Source organism: Gadus macrocephalus, chromosome 15 (genome assembly GCF_031168955.1).
Source record: "Gadus macrocephalus chromosome 15, ASM3116895v1".
Lineage (NCBI taxonomy): Eukaryota > Metazoa > Chordata > Actinopteri > Gadiformes > Gadidae > Gadus > Gadus macrocephalus.
In genome coordinates, this window is record NC_082396.1 from 11,989,476 (window position 1) to 12,009,329 (window position 19,854).

A 19,854-nucleotide genomic window follows, 5' to 3' on the forward strand; every position below is an offset into this window, starting at 1 on the left:
CTACCTGTCCTCTGCTGTTAAAATATACATGGACCATTCCCTCTATTTCCCCTCGTCTCCCATTTTAGCCTCCTGGCTTAAGAGAGGCAGTGACACACATCTACTGAAGCCAGGATGGGGGAGGCGTGTGCTGAATGGAGATACAGTCGAGAAAGGGGGCAAGGGTCCCCATATCCTCTGTGAATGCAGATGTCTACTGGCCAGTAGGCTAGGCTGCAAGCCTATAGATGGCTGGTATTGTAATAAGCTTGTGCTTCATACATCATTCTTCATATAGGCCCGGCCTACTGTAGAAATATACCATGCATCAGTGAAGACTTTAGCAAGAAAAGGATATTGCTACAAAGGGTTGAACGTGAGAAATGTGTGAATGTCTGGCTCACAACTATTGCAAGACTGGACTAACTGGATGAATTGCTTCGAATGATTCCAAATGATGATTTAACCAAACCGCATACAATTACAGAATAAACTCAAATAATTGGTGAACAAAGCTCCTCGGTATTTCCTAGGTGCTCGTCGCACCTGACCATCTGACGACAGGAGCGACTCCTCCCCGGAATGAGAACTGGTGTGCTACGCACTAAGCGAGCAGCTCGAGCCCATTACACATGTATCCGCGTGCAGACACAGCGCGCGCGGTCTGCAGCTCATGGGCGCGAAGGATGGAGTCGAATTTACCACTTTAAATTAATAAGGACTCCTCGTCGTCCCCTCGTGTCCTCTTTCCAATAAATCAGTGATGAGATCGGCCGTCGGGAGCGTCTCCACAAGAAGAAGACAGCGAGAAGATCCTCCGCGCAAAAGTGGAAAGAGTGGCTCTTGAAATCACAAAACCCCGGTCATTGGAAAGCGGATCCGGTCACCAAACAAATGCGAGGTAAAATCATTTCTCATATTTTGTCGAGGTGATTTAAGTAGAACCTAGACTACTTTAAGGCTACGATGCAATGTATGACATAAGTAGCGTTATAACCTGCCGGATTTTAAAGAGAGGAATCGGGCATTTTAATTTAATTTTATGATTTGTTGTTATTCACTAGAAAAATCAATTTATAGATGAAATAAGAGCAGTGTTGTGCAGGGTTCAGTCTCGGCGCAGGAGCGTTCATTAAAACCTTCCCTGCTGACACTGGATCGATTTTATTTCAAGTTGGACATTGGTGACTGCGGACGTGCTGTACGAATCTATCCGAGACATTTAAAGTTAAAACCACGTTCACATATCGACTTTGGATGACACTTATTTTTTTCCAGGAAGGTTACTTTTGCAGTTAAATTTGAAGGTAATGTCTTACTGCAAGATTCACCAGACGACAGTCTGACACTAAAGTTAGGAAGTGGCCATGGTCGCTGTCGCCTAACTATTTGAATGTCAGTCTGGCGTCTGCGGTCTCCTCTCAAGCTCCCGTATTAAGTGTTTCCATGGAGCTGCATGCCAATGGCCACCTTTACACCTCACGGAGCAAGCCAACGCATCAAAATCTGTTGTGATAATTCACATGTCGTTGGAAGCATGGGGCGTTTAGGCTTTGACAATCTCTGTGTTGAGATTAATTATTTGAAGCAGGTGAAAGCCAGCCATCTGGGCTACGTTTGAAAGAAAATTACCTCAGACAACTATATTGATATGGTCAGAAGAAGTGATTTATTTATATAAACACATGATAGTATGCATTTTTTTCAGGATATGACCACTACAAAATTGACAGGAGGCTATTGGCGAAACGGACTATTTATTCATCTAATCGAGTCATGAATCAACTATGTCCTTCTGCCGTGCTGCCTGTTGTTTAACAACTACACTAATGTTGTGTTGAATTTGCAAAACCCTCCCTCCCTTCAGGACGGGTGTTGTTATGACATCAATATTTGAATTATTATAAATATGAAAAACCATAAAAGGTAAAGCTGGTGTTTATGTGTTTGGGAGCCTAGGCAGGAGGGGGGCACTCAGTGCTGGGGACCAGGGAGCCGGTAGGAGAGGAGAGCATTTTTGCTCTGTTGCGTGTCTGTTGGGTGCCTGTTTTTTTACATGAATGTTGTTTGCAGTTGTGATTTCTACATGACTTTCAGTAGGAAGTGTGGTCCTCCGCTCATGCATCTCAGTGGAATTGGAAGCAGGTGGACAAAAGGATTTGTATATAATTAGACAGTGCTGTTATGTTGAAGAAAGGTACTCATATAATCTCTAGGCAGGGCGATTTATTGAATCTCTGAAAATGTCGATTTATAATTAATAACAGGAAATAAGATACAACTTTCCAGCCCTGTATATGGCGTATTCAGTATCCATAGCCGATGTCAACAACGACTAGAAAATGGTCTCTTGGCTCTGACCATTAACCAATTAATTGAGTATCATGAAGATATCATTAATCAAACAATAGTCAATCACAGCACACTTTCAGAATGTTCTCTAATCTAATCAATGAATCCCATCTTTTAATTTCTTTTTGTTTTCTTTAGCACCACAATTAACACGCATACAGCTTTCTCATTTGGGTTAATTATAAACCATACAAAGACCTCTGAAATCCTGGTGGCACATTATCCTATTTTAAAACCCAAGTATCTGTCTATCTAGATAGATAAGTACATAGTGTACTCAATTATAATGCATTAATAATTGGGAAAACCAATTGGATCATAACATCAGTGTGCGTATATGACCCTTGTTGAAGTTGATGGGATGTTGTAACGCAAAGTCAGGGAAGGAAGGCTCTGCCTGTGTCAATTGAATGTGTTTTATAGCCGTGTCTATCTAGCTGGTTCCATGTGAGTAATTGCTAATAAAAGAAACAGGCCGCTTATTTATTTCCTGGGATTTTTCTAATCAGTGCAAATGAAAAATAACAAAAGATGGGAATTAATATTTGATGAGGATTTGTTTGTTGTTCTGCAGGAGGACATTTAGCTGGGGGATCCAGAGTCTCATGGAAGAGAGAGAGAGAGAGAGAGAGAGAGAGAGAGAGAGAGAGAGAGAGAGAGAGAGAGAGAGAGAGAGAGAGAGAGAGAGAGAGAGAGAGAGAGAGAGAGAGAGAGAGAGAGAGAGAGAGAGAGAGAGAGAGAGAGAGAGAGAGAGAGAGAGAGAGAGAGAGAGAGAGAGAGAGAGAGAGAGAGAGAGAGTATTGTAGTTGTGAGAGAGAAGGAGTACTTGTGACGGAGTATGGATTGTTCCTGTTGGCGAGTGTCTGAAAACAGAGATGGGTTTTTTAGCTTGTTTGTGTGAGCTGAGTGTGTGTGACTGTGCACAGGGAGGCAGTGCGTGGTGTTCCTTGTGAAGGTGAAAAGAGCCCGCTTCTTCAGCAGTTGTCAGCCAGATCCAAGTCTCGGCACGTAATGTCTCGATGAATTAATATTTAAGTGGGGGATCTGGCCGATCAAGCCGTTACGTAACCACTGGTTGATGAGGGCCTCGGCGAAGGTGTGCCTTGTTGCCATAGTGACGGGAGACATTACTGAGGAGTCGGTAAGTTATCGTTGTGTGTCAAGAGCATTCCGGTTCCCAATGTCCTGAAGGGGCACCTTTGATCCAACCTAATGATCGTTATGCATTTCATTAATGTAGGCGCATGTCAGAGGAAGGAAGTCTTGAAGATCTAGTAGTCTGCGTATCTGTGTCTTCTGTAGGTTGAGTAGGTGGGTTGACAAATATACCGACGATATGAACATTGACCGCTCAATATGATCAAACTCACACTAAAGCGACTCCTCATTAAATGTGTGTGGGTTTGTCTGAAGCCACAAAGGATTGATCAGTTCTCGTACGTGTGCGCGCACACACTCCTTGCATGCTGTGCATGTGTGTCAGCCTTTGGCTGCCCTACTGGTATGCTTAAGGATTACAACCATTTCATCCTTGTTCCTTCTCACCACCTTCCTCCGTTTCCCACCACAGATTCCCAGTATCCTCCAGCAGTTAGGCCTCGTTATGGTTATTTCACGTCAACAGTGGAAGCGTGAAGATTCAAGCTTATTCCTAGACCCCGGGGATTTGGTGCCAGGCTAACGGGAGTGTTTTTTGGGGTATTACCTCCCCTGCTTCCAGTTATTTCTAATGACAAGCGAGAGCCGCGAATGGAGGTCTGTGAAGTCGGCTGCCTAGGGCCTCTTCTTGCATTCGATTTGGGGAATGGGAGGAGTGCGGAGGTCGTACATAATAGATAAGTCACTATAACTTACAGTACAGGGGCGTAACTAGGCTAATGCTGGGATTTGCATATTTGTGCACATGTTCATAATTCATGAGTGTGCTCAATGCCGCTATGCATGGTGTGTGAATGGAAGCGAACAAAGAACAACCACCCAGGTCTCTATATGCTCTCTAGACCTGTGTGTTGTCTCTCTCCTCTTTCATTCAGTGTTTCCGTATATCTGTGTGCATCGCACTCTCTCTCACTCTTGGAGCTCCATCAAGGACATACAACAGCAGTCTGTGTGAAAGTAAAGAGCTGCCGTGGATCTGCCACTCTCAGCCGTATATCTGTTGGGGCCCTTTTTAAAGGGAGACCGATTTCAAAGAGATTATTTTTGATAAGTCCCATAAGGAAACAAATAAAAAAAGTGAAAGTCTTTTGTTAAATTGTTCCTGTTATACTGGCAATATATTTGAAGCGGGTAGAAAAATAACCCCAGTGAGAGCCATGGCACCCGGGAAAGCGCAAATATGTCCCCGAGCAGCCGCCGCACTGAGCAGTAGATTTGTCATTCCACTTGATGGGTGACAAGTTATTTATTCATCGGCGTGGCTTTGTTTCCTAGTGCGGATGAGGAGCAAGGCTTCAGCCTGAGACCTCATGATTGGCTTCAGTGTCTTGATGCATGTTCCCGTCAATTCACCTCTGTGCCGTGTCGCATTTGTCATGCTAATGGAGGGAGGGTCTTATGAGGGATCATTGCCCCGGCCTGTGAAATGGGAATTGTTCGGCGCTCAAGAAGATACAGCCAAGTCTCTTTTAGCAGTTTGAGTGTGTGTATTTGTGTGTGTGTGTGTGTGCATGCAAGGAAGGGTGTGTGTACAAATATCACAGACACACACGCTCACAGACACACACACACTTGAATGATATGCTAAACGTGAACCAGGAGCAGAGATATCGATATTCTGATGGTCCATTATAAATATGTCCCTTGTCGATCTTATGATCCCCAGGCTGACTGATTAAGAGACTTTCTATGAAAAGTTTCCTATCAAGGGGCCTGTGCATGAATGAGTCTGTGATAAGCACAGATATAATGAGGGGTAATGCCTACGTCTGGCTTGGCCTCCAAGGTGATCAGAAGAGAGCTTTAGTTTGCCATGCAGATGAGTCGCTCACAGTCGAGTAGAATATAATTGCTCTTATCTCTCTGAAAAGTATGTTATTTCATTTAATCTTTAGTCCATGTTTACGCTCAGATGTAGGTCATATGTGTGGGAGAACAAAATGTCAACTAGTCGGTTCTCAGAAGGCACCCACAAGCAGCGCTTGACATTTGTTCTAGAGGCAGCAATGTTAGGCTTGTCCAAATAGGAAATTTGATCTTAAAAGGCATTGAATTGTTTGTTTTTTTACAGTGGGAAGGTCAGACCTCTTGCTGGAGAAATACCTGAAAAACCTTCTTGTGTTTGTTTTCTGAGAAAAACGGGCCGCTAAGGATATCTAATCCATCTCATCTTTTTTGTTAAGCTTTTTAAGTGTAGGAAGTTCTTAAAGAGAGCCGATCACCTCAATGGTGACAGGAGAGACTTGAGTCTTCTTTTATTCATAACTCACTGCGAGCATCAATTTTTTGTTTTTATTCACACTATCGTTCACAAAGTTAGAAAGCTGATTCTATCACAGATTGCTTGTCGCATCACAACACATTGTGCTAAACAGTATCTTGTTAAATGCTGCTCGATTCTTCTTGTTTTCTGTTCATTTGCATAGTGTTGTCTTCCTCCTCAGACACAGGGTGCTCTCCATGGTGCTGAACAAGAGACGCCCAAGCACAACTTGATTTACTCCAACTCATTGTTTCGTTGGTCTAATCTGATATACAGTATGTTGCCTCTATTGTAGGCTTATTCTGGACTGGGTAGTCCTGCCCATTCTGCCAGCGATTTGAGTTCGCCCTGCACAAGGGTCTGGAGAAGAGCAATACATTTCTTTATTTTTCCGATACGTTTTTGCGGGAGCCAATCACCGAGCTGGCATTTCCCCTTGGCGCGCTATTGGCTGGTTTAACACAATGACGACAGGGAAGCGACGGCAAGCAACCAATCGCATACAGAGTCAGTTGAACTAGGCCCGTTGATCACGCCTCTTATGATGAAGAAAATGACAGCTTCCCCCGACCAACGTGCAATCTACGATTGAGCTTGGTCTGGCAATAGCCAGACTAGGCTTATTCCAGAAAAAGTAAGCCAAGCCACAAAGAGCTGCACAGATATAGAGGTCACAGGAACCGATAGGACCACCAGGATGGATTCTGACGTGCTTTTGGAAAAATTAGAAATAAAATTAACAGAGAATAATTTCTACGTTTAAGTGAAGCGCCTGTTTCAGCTTGAATATGAACACTAAGAAATTAGTTTAGGGTTTGTTACCACCGTGGTGGATCTTGGTACATTCAAAAACTAACTTTAGTTTGTAGAATATTTCTAAATTAGACATGGTCAAGAGTAGGTCATTAGTAACAATTTGTTTGCGATTAAACCTTGGGGCCATTTTTGATGGGATTGAACTAAACAGCAGAGAGGCAAGATATACAGGCTAGATATAAGAACGCGTTCAAATGGCACCCAATGACAGTTGTTTCTTGTCAAACTGTAGATGGGGTCACTGGTTTGCGATGATACCAATGTTTCTGTATAAGCAGCAATATCTCCACCATGTCTATAAGTCTGTGATATCACAGTCGATATGCCTGCTGTCATAGCCTCCGCTAACGAGGTTACGGGGGAGGACGACGACAACTCATCGCCCAGGAAATTAAAATCCTCGCCTCTTTAGTCTGAGTTGACTGTGGAGAAATTGCCCATTTAATGTGCGCTGACTCGCTAATACGGCCATTTAAACAATGGCAGCATGCTAATTCCTCTTAAGCAGATTGTGCCCTTTTCCTCGATGTAGCGCTACCGATGATTGCTTGTTCGGCTCCAAATGTGTATCAGGGATTTATTAAAAGAGGCATGGTGGAAAACACATTGTCAGCTTTGGAATGGATATTTGATGACCCTGTGGTCAGGGGGATTGGTCTTCATTATCTGGTGGGGAACTGGTCAGATAACGCTGCTTCATTTACTTCCTAAACCCCCCTGTGCCTTAATGCAGCTTCTATTCTGTATGGCCGAGGTGAAGACGAGAGAGACACAGAGATAGAGAGAGGGAGAGAGACATTGCGACTGCACACGGGATTACAAAGGTTAATCATTCATTTAAAGCTAATCTTTCTTAAATACCACTAGGTGGCTGCTCTGGATGAATATAATCAGGCAAAGCCCCAACCAATCCCCTCAACCTAAACGATGGGAGGAGTGGTTAATGTGTGCTGCTGTTACGGCACGACTAGATCGAACCAGATGGAGAGTGGCATCACACTTCTAATTTAGTTTTGATTTAGCTTGATAAAAGGATGTATACTCCTTCATTATCTGTGTGTGGAGTGAGAGTCCCTGTGTGCATGCATGTGGCTCACTGTGTAATGCATTCATTCAGAATGGATAACCATTGTCAATGGCTTCTATTCCAGCAAATGGTTCTCTGATGTACATTCCCCGGCATTGTTGTTGCTATGGAGTTGAGATCATTATGGAGTTACAGAATTACGCAATCAAGGATGAAATCACTAATTTCCCAGTTCGGGAAATCGAATAATTAATTCTCTTTTTTCTTTTGTTCACGGTTATTATGCAGGCAACTATGTACAGAGAATTCAAGTCATTATCTGGTCTGGTCTTCTCTGGTAAACCTTTATGCCTGAGAAGCTAATTAAAGCTTGCGCAATCTTCCAGCGCATTCATTTTTGTTCAAAACATTGTACTTCATTAAATAAGGAAAGAATTAAGACATCATTTTAATCCTTAAAAAATTAAAAGGTTATTTATTCAGTCTCATATTTACTCAGTTCAAGTAGCATGTTTTCATATCTAGTGGTGCGTTTGTTTGGCCTCTTGTCAATTCCTTGCATTGTTCAACAATACTACTATTATGAAAGGTTATGCAAATAACATCTTGTCAGATGAACAAATGAGAAAGGCGACAACATTAGCCTCCAGAGTGCCATCTATTAGGCAGATGTAGCAGCCCCATGGTCCCTGGGGGACCGTAGAGAACATCAGGAATCAACTTGAACGTTATAGGAAGTCATTCCATTTACAAGGTAGGGTCTTTTAACTTCAATGAAGATAAGCCTGCCACCAAAATAAACAATTACCTGAACTCATTTCCAAACAGACCCGTCTAGAAAAACTGAAATTTTTCTAACAACAAAAGGCTTTTTCAAGGTGTTTTTCGTCTGATACGGCTTAAAAAAATAAATAAAAGCGGGGCAGTGTCTTTGAAACGCAGTGGCCTTCCACCGACCAGATGACACGCCGCACCAAAGCAGGCGCCTTTTTTCCCTCCGTGTTTTAGCCACCCCATTAGGCCTCTCATGTTGGGTCCACAAACTTGGCTAATTAAGAATTCATCTTAGGTCGGTGTTGTCGTTAAGTGGCCCTCACAGCACAGCGTCCGGGTGATAAAAGGAGTTATTGAGCTGCATGAGGCGACCTCCTCTCGTCTCTTATCTCCCATAAACACTTCAGTTGGTTGTAGTGGCCCACAGAGATGGGGCAGGGGGGGGAAGGGGGGGCGATATGCCAAGGGGGGATAGAGGAGAAGACTGATGACTTATTCATGACATCAGTAGAACAAGAGGGCCTTGGACGGATGTGGCATCGTGAGAAGCCCCTTGCCACGGGTAACTTTGTTAGATAGGGTAGAAACGCCTGTTTGAAAATGGATCAGACTTCACGGCGTCTGCTACCCCAACGACATGTACAATAGGGTATAGGCTAATTGGTGGATAATGAAATGTAGATTCTGTGTGACGTGGGTTGCTCGGGAATGGTAAAACGACATCATACTTTGCTGAGTCATGTCAGTGGGTTTGTTTATCCTCAGAGAACGACGAAAAGACCGAGAACAGTCAGCTCTAATTTTCACTGGTGGAATTGTAATCGTGATAACATCGTCTGTGATTACCGGAGACAAAGTCATAAAGATCATACGATTTATGTGAGGCCATCATTCAGGCTATTTTCTACGACATTGTGTCGTTGCATTAACAACTCCCCTTACCTGTATTTGAAGTAGAGCTTCCTCTCTTCCAGCCTCCTCATAATGTAAAACCATGCCTCACTGCTTCCAAACGATAGTTTTACCAGCGCCAAGTTGCATTAATGGAATTGTGCTTGTCCTACATCAGGTCTAAAACCAAAGTTATTCCGCAATAAAATAAAGTATACTAGGTTGCTCACATTCAACACAAGTTTTAGGCCCAATCCCATTTCTACCCCTTACCCCTTCCCCTTCCCCCTCCCCCTTGTTCTGAAGGGGTAAGGGGAAGGGGAAGGGGTAAGGGGTAGAAAAGGGATTGGGCCTTATTCCAAACTTGTAATCAACCTGAGCATTCCTATCTAGGTTGTTGCACTGCATTGGCTGTTCTGATCCACTGGTGTTAGATGGATAACTTATCGATTCATCAGTCAGACAGGTTGGACTATTTGTAGAAGTTAAACTCAATATAATAAACACATAGGCGCATGATGTTCGAGAGGGGCAAATGTGTTTTGGCTGCTACACATTTAAATGGCCAATTAGCAGTCGACCATTCATCTAAAGCAGTGATCAAAAAGTTCACAATAACAACTGCATTAGTAATCAGCCCTAAAATAACAGTATTGGTTTTCATCAGGTTAATGCTTTAAGTATTTAAAACCCCCCATTTTTCCCATTCACTTTAGGAGGTTAGCCAACATTATATAAAAATGCCATTTGGGGCAATTGTTGGGAGGCTTCCCAGGGGCCGTCTCAACGATCGCGCTGCCCTGCCCGCTGTAAGGCAGAGCATTCGCAGGTGAAAGACTCAGTGAAGGACTTTGTACACAGCGGGAGTGGGGGGTGGTGTACCGGTCGACAGCCCCGCTCTCTCCATCGTCTCCAGCACCACCATCATGGTACCTGGAGAGAGTGCGAGGGCGGGACCCCGTGCCCCTGGCCCCCCATGCCCCCTGGGCCGGCCCCACGTTAGCAGGGGCCGCGAAGCGTAGCACTGGCTAACGGGCGAGTGGCTGAAGCGGTGTAATGATGGAGTCTGGGCTGTCGCACGGGGCCAGGTGGACGCCGCCTGGTGCTCGCATCATTTTCTCCCCATCTCTGGCCGAATCAACAGCTCGGATGGGCGCCCTGGTTCCCAGGCATCAGCGGAATGGAGCTGGAGATTGTTATTATAGATAAGCACTTCCCTCCTCCTCCTCCTCCATCGAGGGTTGGCTCCCGGGAGGAGGGCTGAATTACAAGGAGGCCGTCTGGAAGCCCTGATCTTAGGTGGCCCACTTTTTTCTTTTTTTTGGAGCCCCGAAGCGCTGAGGCACCCGAAAACAACACGGCGGGGCTTAATGACGGGTTCTGTGTCTCCAGCTGCCTGGATCGGGGATCGGTTTCAAAATATGGCTTGATTTATTGCGGGGGGGTTTTCTCAGCATAATGCATTTCTATTGCATGCCCACTTTTGTTTAAAATAAAGTACATGATATTATAGCCCAAAGGGTCCAATCTGGTGTTCTGTATATATTTACAATCAACAAATAATGAAAGGTAAAACAAACCTTGAATAACTATGACAGCATCACAATAATCTCTCCATTCAGAATACAAAACTGTTTTGTTTCCCACACAGCACTGCAGGTCTACATAGATTATTTCATGGCTGATTCCCCTCTGAACAACTGTACCAGAGTAATCTCCCCGGCCTACAAAAGCCCATTCTCTCTCTGATTAGGTTTCAGATCGATAGCCGGCTTGTCAGGGAACAACTCAAATTACTCATGCTGATGAGCTAACACAACCAGCCGCCACAGTGTTTACATGGTGAGCGGGCGCCTGGGTTCAAGGGCGGAGGGTGGGGGTGGGGGGGGGGGGGGGGGGGGTGAGGATGGGGATGATAGCGGCGGGGGTGAGCGCCAGAATCCAGTGAGAGAGGGAGAGAGCTCTGGGGGTCGATATGATCCCAGCCCCGCAATGTCTTTGCTGGCCACTCAAGTTCTGCTTTGATTGTCCGCCACTCCCTGAAGAATCAACACAAACTTCCTCTCTTTTGAAATAAACATTTATATATATATATAAAAAGAGGTAGAGATAGAGGGAGATCCAGTGAACCAAACTTGTCCTGTTTCTATCTGGAGCTCTCTACCTATATGTATGCATATGGATACACGCTGTGCCTTGAAGGTAGGCTGATAACACTGCTGATCCTCCCAATCTGGGTTACACCTTTCCTTCGTTTCCTGCCAGAGAGCATCTCGGATACAGTCTGGCTTCCTTTATACATTTTCCTTCATTACATCTGTGCAGCTGCTGCCAGCACTACTAAGCCTCTGCATACTCCCCCCCCCCAGCTCTCTCTCTCTCTCTCTCCCTCCTCAGTATATCTATACATACGGTAGTTGGAGCTCTAGTTGGCACTTTACACTCTGCGGGCACTTTCAGACCATAACTACCGGTACTCTTCTTTTGGTTGAGTAGTTTTTGTTTTTTTTAACTCTATTCCTGAGGTCCAAGTCTGGAGTTGGGAATCACGATAATTTGGCAAATCGGCACAACGTATTGCAGATTGTTCACATTGTGAGCTTTTTAGCTCTGCAGATCTGAGCACATTTTGACATGGGGAGAAATGCCTAGCAGAGCTGTGGCCTGAGCTTCCAAGTCGTATATAACTGGCAGAAAGCAGCTGGAGGGATTCTTGAGTTAGTGTACAAAACAGAATTGAGCTTTTCTTCATAAGAATCTGAGTATTGGAATTCTTATGTACTGAAGTCAAAGCACAGTCTAGCTGTTATTGGTTTTGTGGTCCCTTATGGTTGACCATTCTTCTTCTACTTGCCTTTTACAAAGTTTGCAAATAATTACAGCTACATAAGGCCCATTTAGATTTGGACTACATAGTTCAATGTTTATTTGAAATGTTAGTGCGTTGCCCTGTAGTCAGCATCTACATGATCCATGGCCATGAAAACGCACTGATCTTTGTTGGCACCCCAATGGCTTGTATTTGGTTTTCCTCATTAAAATATTCATCAGATTTGCCTCATCAAAGTTTAAGATGATCCTTGCAGTTCATTACACGATGTGCTTCTTTTGATTTAATTAAGTAATTAATATATAATTCATGTGAGTTTTTCAGATTTCACGATGCCTACAAGACCCCCTCCCCACACACAAAAAAACGTAAAAAAAGAACAAAGGCATTTGTTTTGATTAAGGCTGAATTAACATGTGTACTTTTTAATGAGAAGCCTGCTAATTGCTTTACGAAAAAGTGCATACAAAGTCTGATGCCTTTTTATATATGGAGATAGAGGATAGAGAATCAAAGTAGCAGTTAGGTCTTTGTGTGTGTGTGTGTGTGTGTGTGTGTGTGTGTGTGTGTGTGTGTGTGTCTGTCTGTGTGTGTGTGCGTATCTTTCTGTGAAAGAACAAAGCTTGAGTTGGAGAATGTTGAGTTGGAGAATTGTCTGTGTGTGCTGATGGAAGTGTGTGCGTGTGTGTGTGTGTGTGTGTGTGTGGCATCATGCATGTCTCAGGCTAAAGAGGAGGTGCTGAATCAGAATTGGCAGGCAGGATGGAGATCTTCTGGGACCCTCCAGATGGAATCCTTCCTCTCTCGGTCACTGCACTGGGCCCCCAGCAGCGCCGACCACTGGGCCTTCACAGCCAGTGAGTCAGCGCAGCTCGCCAAGTGGTGTCCTGAGCCTCCACCCCATCCAACGGGTGGTGTGGTGGTGATGTTTCATCCGCCCAAATGCCTTTTGGGAACTGTAGGAACAATGTCAGTTGACGCTAAGAGGTTCACCTCGGAGCGTCGACCGATGACGCACACACGAGCGCACACACAGGTGCTGCACATCACAGTGCTGCTGCCACAGATGGCAGTGGGCCGAGGGATTTGTAATTGGGAAAGGCTTGTCTTTGCAATAAAGTGTTACGAGACGAGTCCCGGATTCCAATCATTTTACCCTTGGTTGGATGTTAATGTGAAAAAACTGCAATCAATGTCTGGACCACAAGGCAGACGTGTCTCAGTGTTCCGGTAAATGGACGATTACCAGCCTCCCCTCTTACCCTTTACCACGCTCCTCCTCCTCCTAGCTGTGGTAATGAATGCTTTAGTCAACATGTGGGCGTGGATTAAGGTGTCAAGAAATAGCCTAATATTGCGTTGTACCCACTCCCAACATCCACTCTCTCGGTTATTTCTTAATCCATCCTTCCATGCTTCCAGCTACGTCCTCCGGCCTGAGTGGCAGGTACTGTTTTGTTGAATGGCCACATATGCAAGGCTGTACACTGAGGGCTGTTTACATTTACGGCTCTGATTGGTCAACAAGGGGCTGGGTTTACGAGTCTAAAATGAAGTGGATCCAGAATGTCTTAACTTTTTTGGAGAGCACATTTTACTTGGACACCAAATATCTGATTCCTATCATGTCGGACACTGTTTCCTTCTGCACAATGCGATTTACTATTAACTGTCAAAAAATGGTTAATGATTAGTTGCCACTGTGGAATAGATGGATTTGCATACGCTATTTCTACCTTGATGGAATGTGTGGTGAGCCGTCTAATGATTACAAATACCACTGTGTCAAGACACCAAAACAACAACGATAGCAAACAATTACACTACACTTTGGCGTTCAGCTCAAAAAAATGGCACCATTAACCTAATTGTAGAATGTTAAACATCACATCGCATAAAAGTGTTGCACTTGCTAAACATCCAGTTCTGTTGCTGCCACTAGGGGGACCCATAGGCGAGAATGAATGTCATTTGTAAGGCCATTGTGTCAACAAATCTTTGCCACTGTAGAACTCCAGACAGACTTTTAAAAATAACAGTTTGGGGGTAATGAACTTTATTACAAAGGACTTCACCCGAGATGCATTATATTTTATATATGGTGTCGTGTAGATTACTACTCTCTAAATTATAGATGTATAAATGATTGTGCTTGTCCTGTTATCTCTGTAGTTGTGCTGATTATATGAAAAGGAACATAATTCACCATTTTCACACAAAAAGGAATGCAATTGTCAACCGTTTGGACCTTCGGTTATCTGCTGATAAAGAAATGTTTTGCATTTCACTGATCCTTTCTTCGAAGGCTGGGGAAATTGTCTGAATAGTGTTTTGTGTCTCCGTCTGTTTTCTGAAAGCTTTGCATTCTTCTAATATAGCATTTTTCCTTGCCTGGTCCCTTCGTTATGTAGTCATAATAACTGAACAGTGGCTTGTGAGTAGGAAGGAACGAGATAATTGATCCCTGCTGGATCCAGTGGAAAATGGCTGAAGCATGTACCTTGTCATAAGACAAGACGGCGTGTTGGCCAAAAGAGTTCCCCTTAATGGCAGCTAAAATAGATCCCTTATTCCAAACCCATCCAGCGACACTTGAGTAAGACATCTCACGACACCGGAGTCAGAGAGCGTTGCAGAAGATGTGAAATAATTACTGCACTGCTTTAAGAGCTCTGTTACAAGTCACTGCAGCAGCAGCGATGAAGAGATCGGAACCAGTGATGAAGCAAGAGGAGGAAAGGGGGCGAGGGAGGGTGGTAGTAGGGAGGAGATAAAGGGAAAGGGATATGAAAGTTTGCTGAACAAAGTGTGTGTGTGTGTGTGTGTGTGTGTGTGTGTGTGTGTGTGTGTGTGTGTGTGTGTGTGTGTGTGTGTGTGTGTGTGTGTGTGTGTGTGTGTGTGTGTGTGTGTGTGTGTGTGTGTGTGTGTGTGTGTGTGTGTGTGTGTGTGAGTGAGAGACTGTTTACCATCAGCCCATCCATTAGTACGTTACCAAGGTAGGGTTTCAACATTGTCATAATATAAAGCCTCTAGAGGGCCAGCCACACTTCCTACTGCACCAACAAGAAGAGCTGATTAAGATGCACATCCACCGTTTCTTTGTTTAAAGCAAGCTAAATTACACTAATAACGGTATTATATCATCACCTTTCCAATGTGCTCCCATTCTGTAAACAAAGCTGTCCTTGCTGTACTTGCTGTCTGCTGTGGTTACGCTAGCGCGTGGCGGTGAGGTGCTGTTAAATTTAAATGAGCGTTTAGTCTATCTTTAGCTGCTGGGTATTAGGGGTGTAGCTGGGTGGATTCCTATTGAGGGAAGCTGGCCCCCCCTGCAGAGCCTCCCAATGTGTGGCGCCCTCCTGCTCTGTCTGCTGGAACACAATAAGCACAAACACAATAAACAGTGCAGAGGGGATGGCTGCACGCTAGCGGGCCTGATGGCCTTGCCCTGTAGCCCTTAACCAATATAACATTTCTAAGCCCTTTCTTTTTTTAGTATGTATGAATATTTGATGGGCTTTTTGTGCCTTTTATGGCCCCGACAGTGAAGCAGGGCCACAAGGTGGGCTGAAACAAGAGAGGGAACGACCTGTAGCACGGGACCGCAGGTCTAACCCCGGTGCGCAAACCCAAGGTTCCCAGTGAGATGCTCGATGCGTGTCTGTGAGTGGGTGTGCATGCTGGATAGATACGCTGAAATTTGAGCAGAGCGTTGCGATCCGTTGGTGCCACGGAACAAGGGCTGCTTCCAGGTGGCCGTGCGGCCTCGGAGTGGTGCAGCAGGGGGAATTGGATGGGACAGAAAGCTCGTCTGGCTGCCTGGCTGCTAGCATTGGACTTGGCAGCTCTCTGCCGGGGAAACGCTGACAGGCAAGCACTCCTGTCACACCGCATAACCGCCTGCCTTCTCAGCCCCCCTGGGGCCTGAGTGGGCCGGGCCATTCATCCTCCCCCTGCCTTCAGGTTCTCAGACTGCGACTCTTGCTACGTGACCCAGCTATCTTTGTGGAGCCGGGGCCTTGTGTCATCCGGCCGAGGCTGCCCTCAGTGGCGGTCGTTTGTTGTTGTTGTGGTTGTTGTTGTCCTGAGAACGACATTGTGTATGAATCCCCTCCTGGTGAGAATCTGCCTCAGCCCATCTACAGTATCCTGGGCGATGTGCGCTACAGACGGTTGACGTATTACTAATGAGGGAGGCTGAAAGGGGTTGTCTGTCCAGATCATTGGTGCCGTTAACCAAATAAAACCTGTACCTAAACACCTGTCAGTCCAATACCTATTCCAGTTCTTATTTAATATACCTGAATTTAACCGACTAAAATGGGATACCTCAACCTAACCATCCTCAACCATTAACAATCTTGGAGATCATCCTTAACTTAAACATTTTTGTCTGTAGAAAATTATTTCTTAATATCTTGAGAATAGCAGGCACATGAAATGTGTTTCTACTTTGCCGAGGCGTATGAGAAAAATTAGTTTTCCCCCTCAATTGCATATCGGTTTGCATCGTTAAACTTGATGAGAGGTAATATAGTTTATAGAAGAATGATAACTTTCCATGAAAGGCAATTCCTACATGATTAATGCAGGTGTGTGTACCCTGGTGCCGAATTATAAACATGATCATCCTCCACTTCACCCTCAAAAAGCTTTCTTTATACTACTGCAAAAAAAAGAAAGTTATTATACACTTCATAATTGTTATTCTTGATATATTGGACATTGTTAGACTGACAATTCAAAAGAACAATGTAAGCCTGCATTTGCGTCCATGCCCATGTGTATATGTTGGGTTTGCAAGATGCTGGGGAATTGTGTGTTGTGTCTTTATCTCTCGCTCTTTCCTCAAGCAGGGAACTTCACAGTGAGATTAGATTTGCCCAGTGTGACCTTTCAGCTGTTGAAGCTGGATGTTTGCATAGTCCTCTCCTAGCTGTTTTGACTCCAAAAGTGTACACTGCAGCTGTCTCTCCTTGTTTTCCTCATGAAAGCATCTTGAGTATTTGTTTTTTCTAAACATATTCCATGACATTTAAAGGGCTGTTTTTCATTTGTCGTTGTGCATTTTTGTGCGCACACACTTGTGATGCACGTTTTAGTTTCGAAAATGTTGTGTAAATGGAACACTTTTATATTGGGGTCAGTACAATGAACTGAAGAATGTCAGCATTTCTCTCGACTGACAAAATATTCGGCATCTTTCTAAGCCCTTCTAATACCTCAAACCCTTAATGTTGTAGCTGCTGAGTTGCATTGCCTCTATATTGATTTCTCTTCTTTACGTGAACGAAATCAAAGTCACCTAGAAGTCGGAACTCTTCTGATTTCCTGCTATAAATGTGTCCTTTTGCCTTTCCTTGCACCCTGGCTTTGAGCTGTCCCGGATCAGATGTTGAGTGTATTGATCTTAGGCAAAGGCTTCTGACCCACACCGGGAAACGGACCGCCCCGCCCTCCTGATCCGGCCTTGAGCCACGCTTGAACATTCCAGCAGCAAAATTGTAATGAGCTGTCTGGCTTAATAATCTGTTCCAGCCCGAGAAATCACAATGTAAGGTGGGTTCAAAAGTCCAATGAATGGTAGGAGGAACAATGGAAGGAAAAGCAAATGGGGCATAAAGGAATCATTGAAATTATTATTCTGTCAAGTTATTCCATAAAGTATATACAAAAATGTTCTTCCTTTGCCTTTGTTGCAGATGTACTCTGGCCTGGCCGCAGTCTCGTCTCTTCACAAGCGAGTTCAACAGCAGAAGAAGAAGAAGATCGCCGTTTCCCGCTCTGCTCCGGCCCCCGTTGACATCAGAAAGGCCGACGTGATGGTCTTCAGCTAAACCAGAACCCTCTCCTTTTTCATGACCCGCCTCCTGTTGCATTGCCTCGTCTCCTCCTGAAACTCCCTCGCCATGGCCTGCTTCCTGGCGTCCGTCTTTTTCCTGGTCCTCCAGTCGTACGCTGCCCCACCGGAGCTGCTCCAGGCAGCGGTCACCCTGCACACGCTGGACCTCGAAGCGGGAACATCCGCCAACGTCTCGGGGGACCTCCCGCCCCCAGGCACGAGCAAACGAGCCCCGCACAGCATCATCATCGGGGTGCGCAAGGGCGGCACCCGAGCCCTGCTGGAGATGCTGGACATCCACCCCGAGGTGGCGGTGGCGGCCACCGAGGTGCACTTCTTCGACTGGGACGAGAACTACGCCAAGGGCTTCGAGTGGTACCGCGACCTGATGCCCTACTCGTACCCCAGGCAGATCACGGTGGAGAAGACGCCGGGCTACTTCACGTCGCCCCTGGCGCCCGAGCGCATCCGCGCCATGAACTCGTCCATCAAGCTGCTGCTGATCCTTCGGGACCCTGCGGAGCGGGTGGTCTCGGACTACACCCAGGTGTACTTCAACCGGCTGGAGAGCCACAAGCCCGTGCAGGCCATCGAGAACCTGCTGGTGCGCAACGGCGCCCTCAACACCCGCTACAAGGCCATCCACCGCAGCCTCTACGACGTGCACATGCGCAACTGGCTGCGCCACTTCCCACTGGAGCAGATCCACATCGTGGACGGGGACACGCTGATCCACGACCCGCTGCCCGAGCTGCAGAAGGTGGAGCGCTTCCTCAACCTGCCCCCCAGGATAGTGTCCTCTAACTTCTACTTCAACCAGACCAAGGGCTTCTACTGCATTCGCAGCGACGGGCGGGAGCGCTGCCTGCACGAGTCCAAAGGGCGGCCGCACCCGGCTGTGAACAGCACCGTGCTGCAGAAGCTGCGCTCGTACCTGCGCGAGCACAACCATAGCTTCTACCGGCTGGTGAAGCGCACGTTTGACTGGCAATGAGGGCACCTGGGCAGGCAGACTCAAAGAGGGAGAGGGTCCTTTCTTTGCTTTGCCTGTGATGAGGGCATTGAGAATGAATGGAAGGCAGGAAGACTGAGGGGGGAGGGAGGGTGAGGGAGAGGGAGAAGCACTTTACGACCTGACATTTCCACACCCATTCGAATAGCCTCGTAATAACTACCATTGTAAACTCTGGTTTCCACAGAGCGGGCTGATATCTCAAGCCTTAGGAATAATTCTTCAAATACTGTATACTGTACTGCCAAGGTCACATAAAAAAATGTAAAATGAATCCCCAAGCTTGGCAAGTCCTTCTCTCTGTGCTGTATTAGTCACCACATCGCAGCGGTTTGAAGTTTGTAAAAAAATAATTCAAAAAGAATGACAATTTTCTTTCTTCTCTTATTTGATATTCTTGTTCTTAATAATAAATCGGTTTTGCTTCAAGATATTCCATTGGCTTTTCTTTCTTCTGGTTTCTGAGCCCACCCTGCAAACGCCTCAGTAGCCCAAAGCGATGAACCTCTCTGTTATTTTACATGGCGTGCCAAAGTAGATGGAGGCATAAGCCATTGAGGTGTGGTGTGGTGGATGGTTGGACATTAATGTGAGGAAATGGTTGCCTTGGAGCCATGCTTTAGCAGCACAGGAATCACTAATGGATTTGGACATTGAAAGGTAGCTAGTGCCTGCAGGTAAATCGGACCAATCTCCATAGTCGGCAAGCTGTAAAAACCTGAGAGCCGGATTTCATCGCCTTTTCAACAATTTACTCACTTTTTTGAGGTAGCCTTAAATAATTTCATCGAATACTGTTTGAATTCTCCAAACGTCTGCGGTGTGGAAACACAATTATATCAACCTATTCCATTTCAAAAAATATCCACCCTTTTCCTCTTGCATTTTCCCAGAAACCCATCGTCCTCGT

General features: G+C 45.4%; 1 protein-coding gene across 1 annotated transcript; it reads left to right on the forward strand.

Moving 5' to 3' along the window:
- The first annotated feature begins 205 nt into the window (after nt 1–205).
- Nucleotides 206–19,373, forward strand: hs3st1l1 (heparan sulfate (glucosamine) 3-O-sulfotransferase 1-like1). Its single transcript, XM_060073403.1, has 2 exons — nt 206–880; nt 17,793–19,373. Exon 2 carries the CDS (start codon nt 18,000–18,002, stop codon nt 18,924–18,926), a length of 927 nt encoding a protein of 308 aa, XP_059929386.1. The 5' UTR covers nt 206–880; nt 17,793–17,999; the 3' UTR covers nt 18,927–19,373.
- The last annotated feature ends 481 nt before the right edge of the window (nt 19,374–19,854 follow it).